This window comes from Suncus etruscus, chromosome 11 (genome assembly GCF_024139225.1).
Source record: "Suncus etruscus isolate mSunEtr1 chromosome 11, mSunEtr1.pri.cur, whole genome shotgun sequence".
Lineage (NCBI taxonomy): Eukaryota > Metazoa > Chordata > Mammalia > Eulipotyphla > Soricidae > Suncus > Suncus etruscus.
The window spans coordinates 10,526,908-10,550,196 of record NC_064858.1 but is presented as its reverse complement, the minus strand read 5'-3'; the positions used below and the strand labels follow the sequence as shown (position 1 = coordinate 10,550,196).

Below are 23,289 nucleotides of genomic sequence, written 5' to 3'. Positions count from 1 at the left end.
TGCGGGTATGAGGTTAGTGCGGGAGGCTGAGGTGAGGGTGCGGGTGAGGGTGAGGTGGAGTGCGGGTGAAGTCGGGGGGATGAAGGGCTATGGGGAAGTCCAGGCCAGCAGGAGGCCGCGGCTGCGTGAGGTGCGGGAAAGTGGGGCGAGGCGGGAAGAGTTCAGACGGGGACGCGCGCGCAGGCTCCGGGCCAGGACCGCAACTCCCAGAAGCCTTTGCGGGCGCGGCTTCGAGGACTACAACTCCCAGATACCTTTGCGATTCGGGAAGCTCGCAGGCCGTGTTGGAGCCAGGCTGGGACTACAACTCCCAGGCGCCTTTGCGGGAGCGGGCTGGGACGGGGTCCGGAACTACAACTCCCCGAGGCCCTTGCGGCGCGGGGACGCGCGGGAGGCGGCCCGGCTGACGGGCGGGCTGGCCATGCCGGGGTCCGGGGCGCGGGCGGACGGGGACGCGGGCCCGTCGCGACTGTGCGGGTTTCTGCAGAAGCTGTCGGGCAAGGGCCCGCTGCGCGGCTACCGCAGCCGCTGGTTCGTGTTCGACGCGCGCCGCTGCTACCTGTACTACTTCCGAAGCCCGCAGGACGCGCTGCCCCTCGGCCACCTGGACATCGCCGACGCCTGCTTCAGCTACGAGGGACCCGACGACGCGGCCGAGCCCGGCGCCCAGCCGCCCGCGCACTTCCAGGTGCACGGCGCGGACGGCGTCACGGTGCTCAAGGTGAGGCCGACCGGCCGGCCGTCTCGCACCCGGGCGGCCCCACCCACCCCGCGCCTCCCCCGATCGTGCACCCGGGCTGTCCGGGTCCGCGCCCCTAGGGGGGTCCTCACCCAGGCGGCCCCACCCTGCACCTCCAGATCCCGCACCCGGGTGGTCTGACCCCGCGTTTGGGTCCCCCACGATCCCGTACCCCCTGGGGATCCTCACCCAGGCGGCCCCACCCTGCACCCCCAGATCCCGCACCCCGGTAGTCTGACCCCGCGTCTTGGTCCCCCACGATCCCGCACCCCCTGGGGGTCCTCACCCAGGCGGCCCCACCCTGCACCTCCAGATCCCGCACCCGGGTGGTCTGACCCCGCGTTTGGGTCCCCCACGATCCCGTACCCCCTGGGGGTCCTCACCCAGGCCGTCCTACCCTGCACCCCCAGATCCCGCACCCGGGTAGTCCGACCCCGCGTCTTGGTCCCCCACGATCCCGCACCCCCTGGGGGTCCTCACCCAGGCGGCCCCACCCTGCACCCCCAGATCCCGCACCCGGGTAGTCCGACCCTGCGTTTTGGTCCCCCGGGATTCCACACCCTCACGTGTCCAGTCCCCTGGGTCCCTGTTTCTGACCTGCACCCCAGTCCCACACCTAAGCGGCCAAACCCCCCACATCCTGTTCTTTTTTGGGGGGGGTGGTTGGGTCACACCCGACAGTGCTCGGGGGTTACTCCTAGCTCTGCACTCAGAAATCGTCCCTGGCAGGCTCAGGGGACCACATGGGATGCCAAGATTCGAGCCACCGTCCTTCTGCATGCAAGACAAACGCCTACCACCTCCGTGCTATCTCTCAGCCCCCCCCCCCCAGTTCTTAATCTCCTTCTATCTTTTTTTCCCTTCTACCTCCTCTCAGTGCTGCTGCCCGCACTGTCCCCACTGTATCAGCTCCTGCCCTTGACCTTGGCCCAGGCCCTAGTGGGAGTGGGTTCTTAGCTCTGGACAGGTGCCCATTACTTTACCTGCCATGGCTGGTTTGTCCCGGGGGACCCCACGCTGCTGGAGCCCTCCAGCCACAGGCCCTGGTTGGAAGTGGCTGAGCCACTCTGGGCAGGTCGCCTTGGACAGGGGAGTCCACACTGGCTCTTCCTGACCTGCCCAGCCTCCTAGGGAAGAACCAATGTGGGAGACCTTGGAGCCCTAAAGGAAACGGAGGAAACCACCTACCCTGGCCTAAACCTTTTAACCTGCTCAGTGCATGGGGGTTTGAGGTGGGCCCAGAGTCTTGGAGCCCCAGGACTCAGGTTGTGTGTCACCCCTTAACAGTCCAGTGAGGTCTGAGGGTCTACCCAGGTTACCCCAGAGCTCTGGGCCTCAGAGCTCTCAGAATGGCTGGCAGTATTGGTTGTTTCCTGGGGAAGGATGAGGGCAGTTTCCTGTGTCACACGCAGTGAGATGTGAGGGTGTCTGGGATCACACCTGTCCTGGTAATGTCACAGACACTGTTCCTCCCGAGGACTGGAAAGAGGAGGAAAGCTGGACTTGGAGCAGTGCTCCTGACATATATGAAGCCTTTTCCTGCTGCCCTCGGACATCCCTCTGGCTCCTAGGCCTTCAGAATGTGGGTTCTCGCCTCGGGTAGAGGGAAGCCGGAACCCGAATTCTTTGGTCGACCTTGCTTTCCTGTACTTGGGGGTCTGATCCCCCTCAGAAAAGAGGTCGAGGTTGGGGAGGAGATGGCCACTAGATGCTAAATGGTGCGAATGTGTGGGAGCATGTATGAATGCACGCGTGTATGTGCACATTGAATGGGTTTGAGTATGTGTGTGAGCCCAGGTGAGTGCATGTGATTTCTTGTGAGCGTGATTGATCTCAGAAAGTCACGGGCATTCACCTGAGATTTATTGGTGGGGGTGAAGCATTGAGTAATGAGGAATCATTGAGAGACTCTGGGGCACAGGTTGTCACAGCTGAGCAGCCCTGAGGAACTCTAGGCCACAAACTGTCACAGCTGAACAGCCCTGGGGGACTCTAGACCACAAACTGTCATAGCAGAGCAGCCTTGGGGGACTTTGGGCCACAAACTCTCTTAGTTGACTAGTCCTGGGTTATGACCTGCTTGTGATACCTGGTATCTGTCTCGGTTGGGCCACGATGAACCTCCCAGGAGCTGCTAGACCATAGCTCTCAGGCACCCGCTTCTCTACCTCCTCTGCATCTGAGGTTGTCCCTGCAGATGAGCCCCAGGAAACTCCTCACATAGGTACCCACACACGGGGCTGGGTTGATCCTCTCTGTGGCCTTTTCCTAGGCCCATCTCCATCCATGCTGCCTCCAGAGGCTCTGCGAACCTTTGTGGGGCTTTGCTGTCTCTGTGCTGAGTGGGTTTGATCCTTGCAGACCTTTCACTTTGGTGGGAGTACACAGGAGAGATGGAAAGTGAACTCTGTGTGTGTGCTTTTTCACTTGTAGGCTTTTTTTTTTTTTTTTTTTTTGGTTTTTGGGTCATACCTGGCAGTGCTCAGAGGTTATTCCTGGCTCCAGGCTCAGAAATTGCTCCTGGCAGGCAGGGGGACCATATGGGACACCGGGGATTCCAACCGATGACCTCCTGCATGAAAGGCAAACACCTTACCTCCATGCTATCTCTCCGGCCCCAACTTGTAGGCTTTTAATATGCATTCAAGGCTTGAGGCTTGAATCAGGCCCTGTACCCAGGTCTTGACTCTTGGTGCTTTAAGTTCTTTTCAGTTTGTAGTTCATAGATTGGCTTCTCTTCTCCTCCTTGTCTTTGCTTGGCCTGATGGTTCATCCTCTGGCAGGTAGTGCCACACCCATCTGTGCTCCGTGCTTATGCTTGGCTCAGGGATCACTCCTGGAGGTGCTTGGGGACTATCGGAGGATGCCAGGGATTGAACCGGTGTTGGTTGTGTGCAAGGCAAGTGCCTTTCCTGCTCCTTGGCCTCTGCAGTTGCTTTGATTGTGGTGCAGAACCTTGGCCTCATTCAGAATGCTCAAAAGTTCACTTCGAGGCAGGCTCGATCAATTTTTCTGCAGATGTTGAGTAATCCTCTTTGGATATGTGTGTGTGTAAGCTTCTGTGATGCTCAGGGCTGCTTGGTGTGTGGTGGGGGTGGGGGGAGCCCTGGTGTTTCCGGAATCTGTTTTTATGCTGGTCTGAAACTTGGGGCCCCACGCTGGCGGGGTGTGTGCTCCCTCATGGACTGCAAACCCAGCCTTCTTTTCTTTCTCGTGGTTTCTGGCCATCAGTGTGCAGGAAGCGTTGGGCTTGGTTCAGTGTCTCAGCGCGGCCCCCCCCCCCCCCCCCTTGGCTGAAGTCCCAGTTGAGCCCTCATCCCCTGCTGGCCAGCATTTCCCTTTTCCACTCCCGGCTGACGTCAGATTCTCAGGAATGCTGTGAGCTTCAGGAGTGCGGTTTTGGGAACAAGCTCGGGTGATGGGAAACCAGGGGACTGTTCCCCCAAATGAGCTGCCTGCTGGGATAGTTGGTATCTCCTTTTCCACAGTCCCTAGGGCACCCACAGTAGATGGGTCCAACGTGCCCCTCCTGGATCTGTGGGACCAAGATTAGGCCACAGAGAGTCTGATTTGTGATCCTACATGTGATTAGACTGGGAGCCAAATCTCAGTTCTGCAGCAAATGGAAAGTGCAGAAATCTCCAGATTTCTGCCACGTCTGCACTCTCCCTCATCCTGCTCCCTGTCTTATGACCCAGAGGGCTCTGACCCTGAGGGAAGGGTGGACCGAGGCAGTTTCAGGGCCTCTGTCTTAGTCCTCTGTGAGCTCCTGCAGCTGACCCCCACTGTTTCTGGGATCTGAGAACTTCCAAGCAGTTCTATATATATATATTTTTTGGTTTTTGGGCCACACCCGGCGGTGTGTAGGGGTTACTCCTGGCTATCTGCTCAGAAATAGCTCCTGGCAGGCACGAGGGACCATATGGGACACCGGGATTTGAACCAACCACCTTAGGTCCTGGATTGGCTGCTTGCAAGGCAAACGCCGCTGTGCTATCTCTCCGACCCCTGCAGTTCTATATTTTTTTAATTTAATTTTTTTTTTTTTTTTTTTTTTTGGTTTTTGGGCCACACCCGGCAGTGCTCAGGGGTTACTCCTGGCTGTCTGCTCAGAAATAGCTCCTGGCAGGCTCGGGGGACCATATGGGACACCGGGATTCGAACCAACCACCTTTGGTTCTGGATCAGCTGCTTACAAGGCAAACGCCGCTGTGCTATATCTCCGGGCCCATATATTTTAATGTATTTATTGATTGATATAGATTTGGGGCATGAGATGGATTTGGGGCCGCATCCAGTAGTGCTTGGAGCTCACTCCTGGCCCTACACTCCAGGATCACTCCTGGCAGTGCTTTGGAAACTTAATATGGTATCAAATCACTAAATGTATGATTGAATGTAGGTCACCTACAAGGCAAGTGCCCTGCCCACTGTCCTCTCTCCAGCTCCAGCTGGACATTTTCAGAAGGAACCGAGCAACTAATCATTGTCTCCAGGGAGTTTTTCCCCTCCAGTCTTTTGACTGGATTTCTGTAAACATAAATAACATGTCAGATGTTGAAAGCATGTGATCGAAAAGGATGCCTCAGGAGTGACATGAGATGATGAAGCACTTACTGGTTGAACTGTTCCCGAGTAGAACTTCAATGCTTGGACACTAATAGGAAACTTCTTGTTTTCTTTAAAAAAAAAAAAAAATTAGGGGCCGGAGAGATAGCATAGAGGTAAGGTAGAAGGTCATTGGTTCGAATCCCAGCTTCCCAAATGGTCCCCCGGGCCTGCCAGGAGTGATTTCTGAGAGTGGAGCCAGGAGTAACCCCTGAGTGCTGCCAGGTGTGACCCAAAAACCAAAAAAAAAAAAATTGATTGATTGATAGATTAATTGATTGGCTTTTGGGCCATACCCAGCAGTGCTCAGGGGTTACTGCTGGCTCTACACTCAGAAATCGCCCCTAGCGGGGCCGGTGAGGTGGTGCTAGAGGTAAGGTGTCTGCCTTGCATGCGCTAGCCAAGGAAGGACCGAGGTTCCCCAGGTCCCCCCAAGCCAGGGGCAATTTCTGAGCGCTTAGCCAGGAGTAACCATCAAACGGGTGTGGCCGGAAAAAAAAAATAGAAAAGAAAAGAAATCGCCCCTTAGCAGGCTGGGGGACCAAATGAGATGCCAGGAATCGAACCAGTTTCCTTCCAGGTCATCTGCATACAAGCCCTACGGCTGTGCTATCTCTCTGGCCCTTTTCTTTTTTCTTGTTTTTGGTTTTTGGGTGACACCTGGGGATGCCCAGGGATCACTCCTGACTCGGCACTCAAGAGTTACCCTTGGCGGTACTCAGGGGACCATATGGAATGAGAGGTATCAAACCCAGGTCTGCTACCTTTAAAGGTGGCATTTCCCACTCATTTGCTGGGTGTGTCCTGCACTAGCTGGGGTTGCATTATTGAAGAGAGACATGGGCCTTTGGGTCAGTGCTGGTGGTGGATGAACACAGACTTTTTCTCTGTGTGTACATCCCTGCATCAAACTGTGGTCTATACTGCGTGCCCTGCAGAAGTGTTGGTTCTCCTGAGTAACACACACACACACACACACACACACACACACACACACACACACACACACACACACGTCCAGATCCAAACTCCCCGTCTTCTCCTGCGCCCCAAGAAGTCTTTGTCCTGCTGCTGTCCTTGACAGGTCTTTTGATCTGCTCATCTCCCGGGAGTGCTCCCCAGACCTGACCTTTCCCCCTCTTCCAGGCTCCGAACCACCAGCTCATGGCTTACTGGCTGCAGGAACTGCAGCAGAGACGATGGGAGTATTGCACCAACCTGGACATGCTCAAGGGGGACCCTGGGGCCCCACCAGCGCCTGGGGAAGTGTCCACGGGCCTTGTGGCCAGAGACAACACAGGTGAACTGGAAACAGTACTGCCCTTGGTGGGAGACTCAGAATGGGGATGGCGCCTGCCCAAGGAGCCAGGTGTCCCAAATAGCCAGGGCCCATTCTTGCCAGGCCCCTTGGGACAGGATGGTGGTAGGTGGGCAGGAGGCATTGGCCCACAGGTGAGCCCCAGGCAGTGTTCTCTGGGCAGACAAACTGCAGAGAGGAGTGGAGGCACACTCAGTGCCCACAACATGGACTCATGCTGACCCTGTATCCTGGGATCACCCACTTCCTCATCATGATGGCCCTGGCCAGGTACAATGCAGAAACCATATGGGTCAAATGTCCCACATCCAATGAAAGCTCTGATCTTCCCTGGCAGTGTGGAGCCCGAGAGATACAGGCTGTAGCTGAGTGTCCTGGCAGAAAGTGAGCAGCATGACTGCCCTCCTGACAAGACCTCCCTCTCTGGAAGGGTTTTTGTTTGTTTGTTTTTGATTTTTGGGTCACACCCGGCAGCACTCAGAAATCGATCCTGAGGGGGTTTCAAACCACCAATCTTCTAGATGCAAGGCAAACGCCTTACCTCCATGCTATCTCTCCAGCCCCCCCCCCTTTTTTTTTAATGATTTTCAGAGGGGCCAGAGAGATAGCACAGCAGTAGGGCATTTGCCTTTCATGCAGCCAATTCAGGACAGATGGTGGTTCGAAACCTGGCATTTCCCGGCAGTGCTCAGGGGTTACTCCTGGTTCTACACTCAGAAATCGCTCCTGGCAGACTCGGGGATCATATGGGGTGCTGGGGATCAAGCCTGGGTTGGATGTATGCAAGGCAAACACCCGCCCTGTTGTGCTATCGCTTCAGCCCATGCCTAGTTTAGGTTTATACAGTGAACCCATCTGTCTTTGCAGGTGGCAAAGTTCCCTGTAAGGGCTTTCAGTGACTTTCATTCTCTTGCTTTTCCTTCAGATTTAGTTTTCCCACCTCTGGATGCTTCTGCAGAGAAAGCCAGGACCGTCTTAGCCGTGGAAAAGGCCTCCAGAGAACTGGTGGGCGAGTGTGTGACTGGGCAGCCAGGCCCCGCTCAGCCCAGCTCCATCAACTTCTCTCTGAGGCAGTGGGGCACGGAGCTCAGGTGAGCTGAAGCTGAGTCCACGCTGTTTCTGGGGCTAGAGTCAGACCTGCTCTCACGGGCTGCTCTCCTGCTTGTCAGCTCCTGGGGATGCACAGCATGAGATGCTGCCGCACTTGGGCTCAGCATCCTGGTACACATCCTTGACGCAGAAGTGTGTCTTGTTGTCTTGTTGGGAAGGAGGGTCCCTCGGCTTCACCCCTTAACACACTGCCAATATATCAATTATGCTGTGCTGTGCGCCAGTTGAAATACATACTCAGCCATGTGTGCAGGGGACCATGGTGGTCTAGAGCAGTGGTCGGCAACCTGCGGCTCGAGAGCCACATGTGGCTCTTTACACTTTTTTTTTTTTTTTTTTTTGGTTTTTGGTTTTTGGGCCACACCCGGTGGTGCTCAGGGGTTACTCCTGGCTGTCTGCTCAGAAATAGCTCCTGGCAGGCACGGGGGACCATATGGGACACCGGGATTTGAACCAACCACCTTTGGTCCTGGATCGGCTGCTTGCAAGGCAAACGCCGCTGTGCTATCTCTCCAGGCCCGCAACACCGGGATTCTAACCAACCACCTTAGGTCCTGGGTCGGCTGCTTGCAAGGCAAACACCGCTGTGCTATCTCTACGGTCCCGGCTCTTTACACTTTTAATGTGGCTCTTCTATGTGCTGGGCGGCCGCTCCAGGAGTCAGGACTCTGCTCCTAGCCTCTGTCAGTGCATGTCCTATGTGGCTCTCAAAATAAATTTCAATTGTGGTTTTGGTGAGATTTGGCTCAGTTGAAAAAAAAGGTTGCCGACCACTGGTAGAGCATTCTTACTCCAGTAGATTCTCCCAATAGTGATTAGTAAGCCTCCCATTTCAGGTTTTTTATTTTTCTTTTGGGGGGTGGCACACCTGGCTCTGCACTCAGGAATCATTCTTGGTGGGCTTGGGGGACCCTATGGGATATCGGGTTTCGAATCTAGGTTGGTCCTGTGCAAGGCAAACACCTTCCCCTCTTCTCCCCACCAGCCATGAATCTGTTTCTCTTTCTTTTGGTGCTTTTCTAAAAGGCATCACACAGTACCTGGCCTATCCCTCAGCAAAAAGTGCCCAAGACGCACCCCCACCCGGCTTTTCTTTTCACTCTGACTCATATGAATGTCATTGCTCCCACAGACATACCACAAGCAGCACATATGGGTTGTATGGCTCACATGGACACCACGTGTGCACAGCGTGTGTCAACATGTGGCGCCTTTTCCCCCACAGAAATTCCATGTCTTCACTCCGGCCTGGGAGAGGCCACAGTGAAGGGCGCAAGAGCGTATTTTATACCAATGAGGAGTGGGAGATTCTGGATCCCAGCCCCAAGGAACTGGAGGAGTCCCTGGTAGTCCCGGAGGAGCGGAAACGCCAGGGACCTGAAGGGAACAAAGGTAGGAACACTGAGGGCCCAACCAGCTCCATTAGCACCCATGGGGAAAGGAGGCTTGTGAAGCAAAAGGCTCTGGCTGGGGGCTGGGTGCTCTTCGTGGCAGTTGAAATAGAAACTTGGACAGTTGGGGCCCAGAGAGATAGCACAGCGGCGTTTGCCTTGCAAGCAGCCGATCCAGGACCTAAGGTCCTGGTGGTTGATTAGAATCCCGGTGTCCCATATGGTCTCCCGTGCCTGCCAGGAGCTATTTCTGAGCAGATAGCCAGGAGTAACCCCTGAGCACCGCCAGGTGTGGCCCAAAAACCAAAAAAAAAGAAAAGAAAAGAAAAGAAACTTGGACAGTTGGAGGCAAAAACTGTGCAGCTCGAACTCTTGGATTTTTTTAAACAATGTACACAGGGGACAGAGAGATAGCCTATGATAGAGCATTTGCCTTGCACATGGCCAACCCTGGATGGACCTAGGTTTGATTCCTGGCATCCCACATGGTCCCCCGAGTCTGCCAGGAGCAATTTCTAAGCACAGAGCTCAGAGTAACCCCTGAGTGCCATTGGGTGTAGCCCAAAAACAAACAAACAAAATAATAATAATAATAATAATAATAATAATAGCCAGTGCTCAGGGACTGGAACAATAGCACAGCGGGTAGGGCATGTGTCTTGCATGCATCCAACCCAGGTTCAATTCCTAGCATCCAATTCCTAGCTCAGGTCTCCTGAGCCTGTCAGGAGTGATTTCTGAGCAGAGCCAGGAGTTAGCCCTGAGCTCAGCCAATTGCGACCCCAAAACAAACAAAAAGCCAGTGTTCCTTATTTTCAGAACTGTGAACCATGCTGGAAGCAGGGGACTAGTTTCAGGACTCTGGGCTTTGCTGATCCCCACGGTGCGATCATACCTAAAACCTGTACCATATCTGGGGTGTCCCATACAGTGGCCTGTGCTGTGCTGTGCCATATATGGGTGAGTCAGTCCTGAGGAGGCCCTGGTGTGACTTCGCCAGATGGTCCCCCCAGAGATCAGCACCGGGGCTGGCAGGGGCAGGAAAGCAAAGTTAATATGGGCTGCTGGGTCTCGTTAACCTCCCAGAATTAGCGGGTCCCTGCCTCTCTATTCACTCGAGGAGACAACCTCGTCACCCCAAAGACAGAGAAACCCTAGATGGACCATATTGCCCTCTGTCCCCTTAGCAGAGAAGAGTCTTTTTTTGTTTGTTTGTTTTTTGTTTTTGGGTCACACCCGGCAGCACTCAGGGGTTACTCCTGGCTTCATGCTCAGAAATTGCTCCTGGCAGGCTCGGGGGACCATATGGGACGCCGGGATTCGAACCGATGACCTTCTGCATGAAAGGCAAACACCTTACCTCCATGCTATCTCTCTGGCCCCAGCAGAGAAGAGTCTTAATGCCTGCATTCGAGCCTCTCCGATCCTTTCTATTCCCATGGTTCACGATTGAGCCCTGGGGTCCTAGTCCTGTCCCCAGGCTGATCCACAGAGTAAGGGGCCAGCAGAGTCCCTGTGCTGTAGGAATGTCCTATGAGGACTGGGGAGTGACCAGTGGAGCCTCAGCCCCTCTCCTGGCTCATCCTCTCCTGTCTTGCATGCCTGAGATCAGAGCAGGCAGAGGGCCTCGGATTCTCAAGTGGGACGCCGGGCCAACCCTGCCCCACCCCACCCCCATTCCGGCTTTAGGGTGGCACAACTCCTTGCATGCTGGTGTTGGTCAGGGCAAAGGGAAGAGCCTGTTTTGTTCTGTTTTCACATAGGAGTCACTAGCTTCCCCTTTGATTTGGGGCGTCTTCCCTACAAAGCAAAGCGCCCCATGAAGGACATGATCGGACTGTACAGAAACCGGCAGAGTAGCAGCAGTGGCTACCCGGCGGGTGAAGGGCTGACAGGCAGTGCCGAGCAGCCGCAGCCAGTGGCGGTGTCGGAGGCGCAGAGCCAGCAGGACGAGCTGGTGCAGCTGAGGGAGGAGCTCTCCAGCCAGAAGGTACCTCCAGGCCCAGCCCTGCCACTGGCCACCCAAACGTTCTTAGTCTGCCTGCCCATTGCTACTCTGACCAGCTGTCTCTGCTTTTCCTTGCCTGGTGCCGGGAGGAGAGTGGGACTGCATGCAATCATGGGGCAAGTGCTCCAGCGCTGAGCCCTCGACACGACCAACCCAGCTTCCTGTTCCCTGCGCAGTCCCACACCCGCTTCTCCCCACCAAGAGGAAGTTGAGTGCAAGCTTTTCCAGACTGGTCTCTGCATTTCCATGGATTCCTGCTGCTTCCTCCCGTGGAGCCTGGACAGTTGGTTTCCGCTCCCCTCCCCCACTGCATCCCCTCCTGTCGTTTCCCCCCTCCCCAGGAGCTGGTACGGTTGCTGCAGCAGACGCTGCGGTCCTCCCAGTACGACAAGTATTTCACGAGCAGCCGGCTGTGTGACGGGGTCCCGCAGGGCTCTCTGGAGCTCCTGCACCAGAAGGACGCACAGATCCTGGGCCTGGCTGGGCAGTTGGAGCGGCTGGGCACTGAGAAGGAGAGCCAGCAGCAGGAAGTGCGCACACTGAAGCAAAAGGTGGGCGAGCTCAGTGAACAACTGGGGATGCTGCTGGAGACCATCCAGGCCAAGGACGAGGTCATCATCAAGCTGTCCCGGCAGCTCAGCGAGGACAGCGTCACCTCCAGCTCGGGCCCTGGCTCACCCTTGGGCCCCAGCAAGGACCTGCTGGAGCTGGACCGGCTGAAGGTTAGCTGGAGCCTGGCCTCCACATCCCCACTGCTCCCCACAGTTCCTGCTATAGCACCTGCTGCACCTCGTGTGCACATTCCCTTGCTCCCTCAGACCAGCCTCCCAGCAATGAGCATACCCGGTGTCTGAGTGGGTTCCTGGGCTGGCCTGTCTAAGCACAGAAGTGACTGCCTGCAGGGCTAACTTCATCCTCGCACTATCCACCCCCTCTGTTAGCCTGCCTTGTACCTTGCCTCCTCCACCCTTCCAAGCAGAGCTCTTGCTCCCACCCACCCAGGGAAGGGTTATGGTGGTGACTCCACTGTCAGATCTCAGAAGACAGTGACGAGCAGGTGGGACTAGGTGAGAGGTCCCCAGAGACAGCTAGAAGCCCAGGGGAGGCCAGCCCTTAACAATGGTACCCACGGACATCCTGGGCATCCCCTTCTCTTTGCCTGGTACTAGAACCTGCACTCGGCTGTGTCTGGACCTAGGAACCTGTGTATTCTGCTTGTCTCTCTCCATGAATGACCCAAAGACCTAGTTACCAGATGGCACCAGGGAGGGGGGACTTATACTCCTGGCCCCCTAGGTTTCCAGACGCCCCTCAGAAGCTGCAGAACTGACTTGCTGAGCTACCCAGTGTTATGGCCAGCACAGCCAACCAGTACGTTTTGTTTCCTGTCCCCAGGACAGTCTGCAGGGTTATAAAACGCAAAACAAATTTCTGAATAAGGAAATTCTCGAGCTCTCAACTCTGCGAAGAAATGCGGAAAGGAGAGAGAGGGAGCTGATGGCCAAGGTGGGTCTGTCTGCTTGTCCCGCTCAGAAACACCAGCCCCACTCATCTGCCCCAAGCCGAGTCATTCATAGGAAGCCTCTGAGCACGTTGCAGCCTCCCTGGGGAAGTGTCTGTGGTTTGGGGGCAGTGACATGAGTGTGGCTGTCAGGGCTTTGCAGACTGCTCACGGCCCCTGAGACAGCGGCGCTTGTCTGCAGCTCTCAGCTGCCCTGTCCCTGTGAACTAGCACAGCATCTCCCACGTAATGGTGGGTCTCCGGCATTTGTCAGGGCAGCCCAAACCTCAGCACAGGCTGCCTGTCTCACATGGGACCGGAGCTTGGGGCTGATCGCTAACCCCCCCCCCCCCCCAACTCTTCACAGTACTCCAGCCTGGAGGCCAAGCTCTGCCAGATAGAGAGCAAGTACCTCATCCTGCTCCAGGAAGTGAAGACGCCTGTTTGCTCCGAGGCGCCCGGGCCCGCCCGTGAGGTCATCGCCCAGCTGCTGGAGGACGCCCTGCAAGTGGATGGGCCTGAGCAGCCAGAGCAAGCCCTCCTCAAGCCTCACCTGGTCAGGTGAGTGTTCAGTGAGCGGCCCTGAAGCACTAGGCCTAGCAAGGACCTGGGCAGCTTTCCCAGTGTTGTGCAAAGATTTCTTAGCAGGTTTCATGTCCTCTCACCTCTTAGCTCTCAGTAAGTGTTTGGGGACTGCCGTACTTTCACGTACTCAGCCCTCAAGCATAGAAGCTTTCTCTTGGCACCAGCTCTTGAAGGAGCTGGGGCCAGCAGAGCACTACCCCACCCCACCCCATCCCCATTGGAAATGTGTCTCTGTAGCATTAAATAGTTAAAGATGATGCTGGATGGTGAAGGATGGATCTGGATGGAGGGATTTTTCTCTGCCATCCCAGGCCACGTGGCTCCGAGATCCCCATTCAGCTGGCGGGTCCCAGGTTTAGGTGAACGGCGGAATCAGACTCATCCAGAGACAGGCATCAGGAAGCATCAACTTTATTCATGCCCTATTCACCACATGTGTGTGGCCTATATCATAACCTTTCAAGCATTCAGTCATTCTTAGCTAGCCCTGCATCTTAACTCCTTTCAGCCATCTTCCCTTTGACCTCCATGCTGGCCAAAGACCAAAAGGCAAAAGGCGAGCTAATCCCCTGGGTCAAAGGCCTTATCTACCTTTTCCAAGACCCCTCCCAGGAATGTGCCGGGTCTTGCAGGTAAGGTCAAGTTACCTAGGAAGAAAGGAGGGATGAGGCTTCATGTCTCCACTCATCCCCCCCCCCCACATGTTTTGGGACACTATGCTAGTCTTGTCCTCGCAAGTGCTCACACCCTGTGACAGCTGCACGTGTGCATGCCAGGCAGGGTCCCTGCTGTTTCTGAGGGGTGGTCCTGGAGTCTGCTGGGGAAGCTGTTGGCTCCTCCCACACTGAAGGGCCCATGTCCTTAACTCTGTGAGTCGGTTACTCAGAGCCCATCACTTCTCTCCACAGTGAATACGACATCTACGGGTTCCGGACTGTCCCTGAGGATGACGAGGAGGAGAAGCTGGTGGCCAGGGTTCGTGCCTTGGACCTGAAGACACTGCACCTGACAGAGACCCAGGAAGTGTCCACAGGGGTGAAGTGGGAGAACTTCCTGGCTAGCACCGTCAACCGGGAGATGGCCTGCTGCCCCGAGCTCAAGGGCCTGATCCGCACAGGCATCCCACATGAGCACCGCTCCAAGGTGTGGAAGTGGTGTGTGGACCTGCACACCCGCAAGTTCAAGGACAGTGCCGAGCCTGGCTACTTTCAGTCGCTGCTGGAGAAGGCGTTGGCGCGGCAGAACCCAGCTTCCAAGCAGATTGAGCTGGACCTGCTGCGCACGCTGCCTAACAACAAGCACTACGCTGGCCCCACCTCCGACGGCATCCAGAAGCTGCGCAACGTCCTGCTGGCTTTCTCCTGGCGCAACCCGGACATCGGCTACTGCCAGGGCCTCAACCGGTGCGCACCCCAACCCTAGCCACTATTGCCTCCCCAACCCCTACCCTGGCCGCAGTGTACGGGCTTGCATGTGCTCAGCTGGTCCTGCTGCCAGGTTGTGAGGGGTACACAGCAAAGTCCCATATATCCAGAGGGGACACAGAGAGGGGAGGTGTAGGGTCCTGCATGCCAGAATCCAGTTCCTCTGCCCTCACCTTGCATCTCCTCACATGGACTGGCGGGTCTCACATCTGCTCATTCCTCAGCTGGTGAGTGGGGCTCAGGCTCTGAGCACCAAACCAGACTCTCTCCCTCACCAGAGTCTCCTCACTGACTCAGACAGTCTCCTCACATGCCAGTCCCACACCCCCTAGAACAGGGGTCTCAAACTCCTGAGGGCCGCAAATGATCTGCCCTAGAGGAATCTTTTATTGTTTTGTTTTGTTTTAGTTGTTTGGGTCACACCCCCCAATGTTCAAGGCTTACTACTGACTTTGCACTCAAGGATCACCCCGACTTTGCCTCTTGCGGCCCCCAGGTAAATTGAGTTTGAGACCCCTGCCCTAGAGGATGGAGCGGCCCCTGGTCTGCAGGCCTGAGGTGGGGTCCTCTTAGTGGTCCATCAACTCCTTCATGCCTTTTGCGTGTGGGCCACTGCCAACACTGAGCCCTGCAGTTGGGATCTGATCTTGCTTTGTTCCCACAGACCTGGGCTCGGGCTCACGGGCTCAACCCTTAAGCTGGATTTGACCCTTTTTTCTCTTGCAAGCAGGCGAGGTCCAGGGCCTCGGGCAGGTGGCTCCACCTGTGTCTTGTGTCCTCAGACTGATTCCGCTCCAGGGACTGGTCTCTGCCTGCCTCTCACTGTCCTTTGATTTCTCCCTCTTTCTGTTCCGCATTCCACTTGCACCAACCCTAGGCTTTTTCTTTTTTTTTCTTCTGTTTTTGAGATAAGTTCACTAGATTTCAGGAGGGAAAAAGAATCAGCACATTCTGAGAAGGGCTGAGGGAAGGAGTGATATACGGGGCCCTGGCGGCAGGTCTAGGCAGGTTCCTGTCTTTTCCTTAGTCTGCTCCCTCCTGTGGTGTCCTGGGGGATGGCATGCACTTTGCTCACCCTGCGCCTGTCCTGCCTACAGATTGGTGGCAGTGGCTCTCCTTTACCTGGAACAGGAAGATGCTTTCTGGTGCCTGGTCACCATTGTGGAGGTGTTCATGCCCCGAGACTACTACACAAAGACACTCTTAGGGTCGCAGGTATGATCAAAGACCCGAGGCCCAGCCAAGCCACAGTGTGGGCTGGGAGGTTTCACCAGAGGGTATACATGTGTGTGTCTGTGTGTGTGTAGCGCCATCAGTCTCTGTGTCTCTGTGTGTGTGTCTATCTTATCTTTGTGTGTTTTTCCGCATGTGTCAATGTGTCTTGTATATCTGTGTTTTTTTTAAATACTTTTTGTTTTGTTTTTGTTTTTGGATCACACCCAGCGGCGCTCAGGGGTTCCTCCTGGCTCTGAACTCAGAAATCACTCCTGGCTCGGGGGACCATATGGAATGCCGGGCTTCAAACCACTGTTCATCCTGGGTTGGCTGCGTGCAAGGCAAACACCCTACCTCTGTGCTATCTCTCCATTCCCTCTTTTTGTTTTTTGTGATTTTGTTTTTGGGCCACACCCGGTGACGCTCAGGGATTACTCCTGGCTATGTGCTCAGAAATCAATTGCTCCTGGCTTTGGGGAACAATATGGAGCGCCAGGAATCGAACCCAGGTCCGTCCTGGGTCAGCTGCCCCATCTGTGTGTTTCTAAGCATGTTTGTAAGTGTGTGTTTTCTCTTTGGGGCTACACTCTTTCTCTTTGGGGTGGAAGGCCTGGGAGACCCTGCAGGGAACTTGTCAGAGTGGGACAAGCCAGTAGCTGTGTGTGCCTGGCGCATGTCCTACGTATATCCCATGCATGTTCCGTGTGTATGGCATGTGTGTGCCCTGTGTACACATACGCCTGATCCACTCTGAGCCAGTGCTGACTGCAGGTGGACCAGCGGGTGTTCAGGGACCTCATGAGCGAGAAGCTGCCCCGCCTCCATGCCCACCTCGAGCAGCACAAGGTCGACTACACGCTCATCACCTTCAACTGGTTCCTGGTGGTGTTCGTGGACAGCGTTGTCAGTGATGTGCTCTTCAAGATCTGGGACTCGTTCCTCTATGAGGGGCCCAAGGTTGGTGGCTCACGGGGTGGTGTATGATTGGGCACGTGGCCAGCTTCCTGTGAGCAGGCTAGGGGCTCAGGCTCATATCTCCTGAGCATTTGGAGGCTGGGACTCTGCCTGGAACACAGTTGGTCATTATATGCCAGACTTCGAACTCCACCCCCTGTACCGTGTGTGGCCCCCAGCACTGTGGGCCATGACTGACACTGAGCGTCACTGCATCCTTGCATCCTACTTGGCCCAGACCACTAGGAAGAGGCCCCAGGCCTCCTGAACACTTCCTAGAAGACCACAAAAGACACATCCCATCATGCAGATGCCAAAACACCCCCAGCCTGTGATCAGCAGAGCCTCTGTACCACCTCCTTTTGTTGCTAGAAGGACTTGTAATCTTGGAGGTCAAACCTGGGTACCCCATGTGCAAAGCATGGTTGCACCCTTCGAACCCCCTGTAGCATCTACCTGAAAAGCCCTCTTGGGTGGGGAGCCTATGCTGGTGTCCAATGGCCCCCAGGTCCAGGGAGCACCCACTTTCCCAATATGCTGTAGCCTCTCCTGTGTTGGACCTGGGCCCGTCTGGCTCATTCCTGACCCACTTGGTCATCACCAGGCCCTCAGGATTTGCTGCTGCTCTGGACCCTGTTTAGGAGTGAGGAGGCTGAGCCACGGCCCTCTGCCAGAGCTGGGTCTACTGCAGAATTTGCTTCGGGGTCTGGGCACACTGCTCAGAGCTTCCATCTTCCAATCAAATTTTCAAACTTTCTCCAAATCTTTGGGTTCTCCTTACCTTTGAGTAGCACAGCTGGTGGAGCTGGAGGGTCCCATGGGGTTGACTGCAGAAAGGGTCTCAACCCTGGGGGCTGCCCACCTGCCAGGTTCATATCAGGCCCTCCCCACCTACAGGTGATCTTCCGCTTCGCCCTGGCACTCTTCAAGTACAAGGAGGAGGAGGTGCTGAGGCTGCAGGAGCCCATGGCCATCTTTAAGTACCTCCGTTACTTCACACGCACCATCCTGGACGCCCGGTGAGTCCTAGGCCTTCCCTGTGTGCCAGTGCACTTGGGTTTCTGGCAGTGAGGAACATGCTTGGGACCCCCCAGCTCAAGAGAGGGACACTACAGATGATGGCTATTCTCAGCTGAGTGTGAAAAGCTTAAGGTGATGATGAGGGGAGGCACACAGTCTGGGGATTTGATGTTTGGGGCCACATGACAGGCCAGCTATTGGGGTTGCTTGTCAGAGTCCAGGAGACAGTCCAGGAGGCTGGGGGCAGCATTAGGGACTTGCAGGGAGGAGGTGGACAGACAGGGGCCTGCTCTGACAGTGTGGGGTGATATTGTCCCCTTCGAGCAGGACTGACCCCAGGATAGAGTATCCACAAGAGAAGTGCCCACAAGGGAGGGGGCACTCAACCTGGGCAGTGAGCATGGGACCCTTGGTGACCCTCTGTCCTGTGACCAGTGCACTTCGGAATTTATTTCCTCCAATTTTGGGGCCACACTTGGTAGTGGAGCTTGGAAGACCATATGGTATGCCAAGCATCAAACCTGAGTTGACTGTGGGTAAGACAAGCGCCCTCCCTGCTGTCCTATCTTTCGGGGCCCATGTGTCCAGAACAGCTCAGACTCATTTCCAGATTGTGTGTGGTTGAGGGCATCTATTGAAATGTGAGCAGTATTTTGCCCTTTTTTTTTTTTTTTTGGTTTTTGGGCCACACCCGGCGGTGCTCAGGGGTTACTCCTGGCTGTCTGCTCAGAAATAGCTCCTGGCAGGCATGAGGGACCATATGGGACACCGGGATTCGAACCAACCACCTTTGGTCCTGGATCGGCTGCTTGCGAGGCAAACGCCGCTGTGCTATCTCTCCGGGCCCGTATTTTGCCCTTTTTAAAGGAGAGTGCAGGGGCCGGAGAGATTGGACACAGCGATAGGACAGGCAGTGATTCGAATCCCGGCATCCCATATGGTCCTCTATGCCTGCCAGGATTAACTCCTAAGCACCGCTGGGTATAAACTCCCCCCCCCCCCAAAAAAAAAGGAAAAAAAAAAGTGCACTTTTTATTTGTATTTTGCTTTGGGGCTGCTCCTGGTGGTGTGTGGGACACCTCCACCTACCCATCCTGTGCAGTTATCAGGGCTCAGACCCCCTGCTCAGGCCCACGTGCCCTGCAGTGCCACCTGGTGGGCAGCTCTGGTCACTACTTCCACGTTGGCCAGAGTCAAGATGTGTTGGTGCAGCCTGAGCCTCTGGGTCCAAATGGTGAATCTGTGGGAGCCGCCTCCACCCCCATCTCCTAAGGTCCAGAGGAAAGATTCCTGCAGGCAGCCCAAGGAGGGATAGTGCCGTGTCCTCAGGCTCCCTCAGTTCCATCCTCAGCATCACCTGGTAGACAGAGTCAGTTGCTCTTCTGTATCCACCAACCGGCCAAACAACAGTCCTGAGGGCATGCGTCTGCCCTCGTGTGAACGTGGTCGGGGTCAGCACAGCTGACACTGGTGTGAATGGGCATCCTCCCTGGGCCACTCGCAGGTGACAAGTGGCGGTGGTGTGTGCAGGAGCTGTGCTGAAGCCCATTTCCCCCCACAGGAAGCTGATCAGCATCTCCTTTGGGGATCTGAACCCCTTCCCACTGCGACAGATCCGAAACCGACGTGCCTACCACCTGGAGAAGGTACGGCTGGAGCTGACGGAGCTGGAAGCCATCCGAGAAGACTTCGTGCGGGAGCGGGACGCCAGCCCCAACAAGGGGGAGCTGGTCAGTGACGAGGAAGACACCTGAGCCTGCCTCGCTGCCACAGAAACTAGCACAGCCCATGTTGCAAGACTCTGATCTGGTCACAGCTGCCACAGCCTGTCCACAGGCATCCAGGCGGAGTACTGTGCATTTAGACCAGGGGGCTTGCCGGTAGCGGGTACCCTGCACCCCAGCACTACTCAGCACGTGGCTTCCAGGGCAGAGGGCAGGCCCCCTCAGGAAGGCCAACTATCCTCTTCAAAATGGCTGCTGGATTCAAAAGCATTGTCCCCATGTTGCATGCCATGGTGTGTTCCCTACATGTGGGGCGCCCAGCAGCAGCCCCCCAGCTGGTCCTGGTGAGGGCCTGGGGTCAGCAGCTCCCATGGGTCCTATAGAGGCAGCCCCCAAGAAGGGCTGATGGTCATGCAGGCCCCACCAGGGGTGTCAAGAACTCAATGTTAATCTGAGGATGTCAGTTCGGAGCAGGTAGGTCCAAAGCACTGCTGGACCCAGCTCCTGGGGTCCCACACGGGATTTCCCATGTAGATGGGGAGGTCTTCAGCCAGAGTCTCTGCCAGATGGCACAAACTTCTCAAGGCGCTGGGACACTGCCTCAGAGGAGCTGGGACAGCTGTCGTTGCTCTGAGCAACAGCCGTGATTCATGAACAGGTGGAAGTGGGGAGGATATTCTGGGGGGGCTCCTCTCTGGGAGTGTGAGGGCAGTGGGGACAGGACGGAGCTGGCTCCTCCAGATCAACCCACTCAAGGACCCCTGCAGCCCAGCCAAGCTCCAGAAGTTGGGGGCGGGGGAAGGGCAGGCGATTGGCACAGCGTGCCTATGTTTTGTACATTTTCACTACAGTTTCTATTTTTATAGGCTTTTTTTACACCCAGGTTTACCTACATTGACGTGCTCGTGGTGGCTAATGCCCTAGGGTGCTGTCTGCACAGTGTATGCCTTCAGACCCTTCCCCGCTGTGCTGCAGTGCAGTGTGGCAGCTCTTCCCTGGGGGCTGTACCCAGTGCTGGCCCAAAGGGACACTACCCCAACTTGGAGCTCAGACCCTGACCCCACATGTGATTCGGGACCATATCCCTGTCATTGTATGTTCTATGTAAGCTGCCTTCGAGCTAAAGTCAGAGTTGTCATAGTAAAAGACAAATAAGCTAATTTGTGTAACCTTATGGCTGAAAATGGACTTATGGCTGGGGAGGGTCTCTGGGGGCATGTCTGGGGTAGGGGCTCATGGTTTGTCTGGAGCAGACCAACCACCAGTAGGTCACTGCCCTTCTCTCCCATTGGAACAGCATAGAAACAGAACAAATGTCCTCCCAGAGATGAACCAGTAGGGACAGGAGTTGGTTTGGCATGTCCTTGGGTGCTGGAGTGCCCACACCCAGGAAGTGGAGCTGTGTCTCCCGAGAGGCAGAGGCCTTTATGGATGAGAATGTGCACGCTAAAAAATAAAATACCTTTTCTTGGGGAGGGGCCGGTCAGCACCATCAGGCGAGGGCCCCCACAGGAGGGGAGGGGGCTGAGGTCTGGCTGGTCTAGAGTCCAGTGGCAGTTAGCGGCGGGCAGCCCGATGATGGCCATGGGCTGAGTCCCTGAGGTCGTCCAGGTGGCAGGTACGGCAGCACTGGGTGATCACAGTGGGCAGCTGGCAGCGTCCAAGCAGGCGCAGGGTTTCACAAGCACTGAAGGCCAGGCGATCCCGCTCACAGCCTGCGTGGGGATGGGCAGATCAGGGCCCTGGAGAGCAGTTCTCCCAAATAGCCCCATCTAAAGGGCCACCTGCCCCTGGAGACCCAGCACTGGGATTTTAGGTGTTACAGGAGGTGCTGAGGGCTACTGTGGCAAAGGGCTGTGCTGGCAGGAGGGGCCTGTCCTGTGACTGGACTGTTTTGGGATGTGGTTTGGCTGCCTGCTGTCCACGCCTCAGTCACAGTCAGGGCTGCCTGCCCCACCCCAGGAGCAAGCACCCTCTAGTGGTCCCCTTGCTGTGGCCCCTGTCCCATGCCAACACCGGGGCACAGGGTCATGGCCTCACTACATCATGGCCTCCCTGTGACCACACACCCTGGAGTTTCCAGATGTCTTGCCACAAGCCGTGCAAACATCCGGAGCATCCAGGGCCTGAGGCCGCCAACTGCCTTTTTCACCTCCCACACCCACAGCTCGTGTCGCCATCAGTAAGTCCATTGCAGCCCCTCCCTAGGCATCCCGGGCTCAACACCTCCTGGTTCTGGCCAGACCCACAAGGACGCTCTGGTTCCAAAGCCAGACAGAGCCTAGTGGGCAGGGTTGGGCTGTGGCTACAGCCCAGGAACCAGTGACTGCCCGAGGCCTCAAATCAGCCAGGGCAGCTGGCCCCAGTTAGGGGGAGATGGGACAGAAGAGAACCACCAGCCTCTCCCAGCCTCCTTCCTCATACTCTCCCCAGCCCAGTTAGGAAGCTAGTAAGAGTGTGCATGGGGAGGGGATCAGAAGTTCTGCAGGAACGACTCCCACTGAACCCCTAGCCTAGAGGTGGGTGGGCCAGGGCGGGGCCAGAACTGGCCTAGATGAAGTGACCCCCGAGGTCAAGGGACAGCGGCTTAAGCGGGTTCGTGGGGGACTGAGTCCCTCTGCTCCAGCCTAGATGGGTACTCACTGAGTGGCTTAAGGGGTACACAGTCCTGGTTGCCACATGGCTGCGAGCTCTCGGGCCAGGGTTTGTGGCTGCACTTATCACTGTCCTCGGGCAGCCCAGTCTGCATGTTGACACAGCTGACCAAGCGCCGCTGGACTCCACCACCACAGTAAGCTGAGCACTGGGGGGAGGGAGCATCCAGTGAGCCCTGATGCAGAGCTGGGGGCCCTCGCCCAGCCCCCACTCTCGGTGTAGACCCCTCACCTGGCCCCAAGGCCCCACCACCCACTGGGTGCAGGGCTGCGTGTTGCAAAGCTGTGAGCTGTCAGGTCTCTGCTCCTCATCACAGAGGCCAGGCTCGGGGCAGGTCACTAGGCGCTGCTGCTCGCCCCCGCCACAGGCCTCTGAGCACTGTCAGCGGGCAAGGAAGACTCAGGGCATGCCAGGGTTAGGACTTGCAGCCCTGTCCCCTGCCTAGATCCCAAGCTCACCTCCCTCCAGGATGACGTGGACCAGTTGAGGCAGGGCCGGGCCCCACAGGGCTGCCGGGTGGGTGGCTGTGCTGGCCCCAGCTGGCAGTGGAAAGGCCGAAGAGGCCGGAAGTCCCAGGGGTCCACACACTGCACTTCCCGCACAGAGAACCCGCCGCCGCCGCAGCTGCGGGAGCACTAGGGGCCAAGCGATATGTGTGGATGCCTCCAGTGCAAGCATGGGGCACAGGGCAGGGAGAGGCGGGGTAAGATGGATGCAGGTGAGGAGTTGGGGCAAAGGGTGCACTGGTCTGGGGGACCCGACAATGTTACTCAGCGGGGATTTCTCACACACTTTGCTCCAGTTGCTGGCATGCCACATGGCGCAGGGCCGCAGGTGGCAGTGGCGGGCGGGCTGGGGTCGGGCAGAAGGGGCACAGTCCTCATCCCGGCCAGAGCTGCAGAACACGGGCCTCCACACAGCACCAAGGCCACAGGTGGTGGAGCACTGAGGAGACATGGGTGTGAGGGCCAAGCACAGACCCACCCCATCGCTGGCCAGTGGGTCTCCCAGCGCCTACATGGCCCATCCCCTACCAG

General features: G+C 56.5%; 2 protein-coding genes across 2 annotated transcripts in view; one reads left to right on the top strand and one right to left on the bottom strand.

Moving 5' to 3' along the window:
- The first annotated feature begins 413 nt into the window (after positions 1-413).
- Positions 414-20,757, top strand: TBC1D2B (TBC1 domain family member 2B). Its single transcript, XM_049783665.1, has 13 exons — positions 414-721; positions 6,494-6,647; positions 7,591-7,756; positions 9,001-9,167; positions 10,930-11,156; positions 11,516-11,896; positions 12,570-12,680; positions 13,043-13,236; positions 14,169-14,663; positions 15,782-15,899; positions 16,671-16,856; positions 17,751-17,872; positions 19,435-20,757. The coding sequence occupies exons 1-13, from the start codon at positions 422-424 to the stop codon at positions 19,625-19,627; spliced, it is 2,814 nt and encodes a 937-aa protein (XP_049639622.1). The 5' UTR covers positions 414-421; the 3' UTR covers positions 19,628-20,757.
- The window catches only part of ADAMTS7 (ADAM metallopeptidase with thrombospondin type 1 motif 7), a 23,525-nt gene continuing 20,992 nt past the window's right edge, over positions 20,757-23,289 (bottom strand). The window contains exons 20-24 of the mRNA XM_049782869.1: positions 23,045-23,243; positions 22,711-22,887; positions 22,484-22,630; positions 22,241-22,400; positions 20,757-21,312 (exon numbers count right to left, since the gene is read on the bottom strand). Coding sequence (XP_049638826.1) covers positions 21,155-21,312; positions 22,241-22,400; positions 22,484-22,630; positions 22,711-22,887; positions 23,045-23,243 — 841 coding nt within the window. The 3' untranslated portion in view covers positions 20,757-21,154. The remainder of the gene's footprint in view (positions 21,313-22,240; positions 22,401-22,483; positions 22,631-22,710; positions 22,888-23,044; positions 23,244-23,289) is intronic.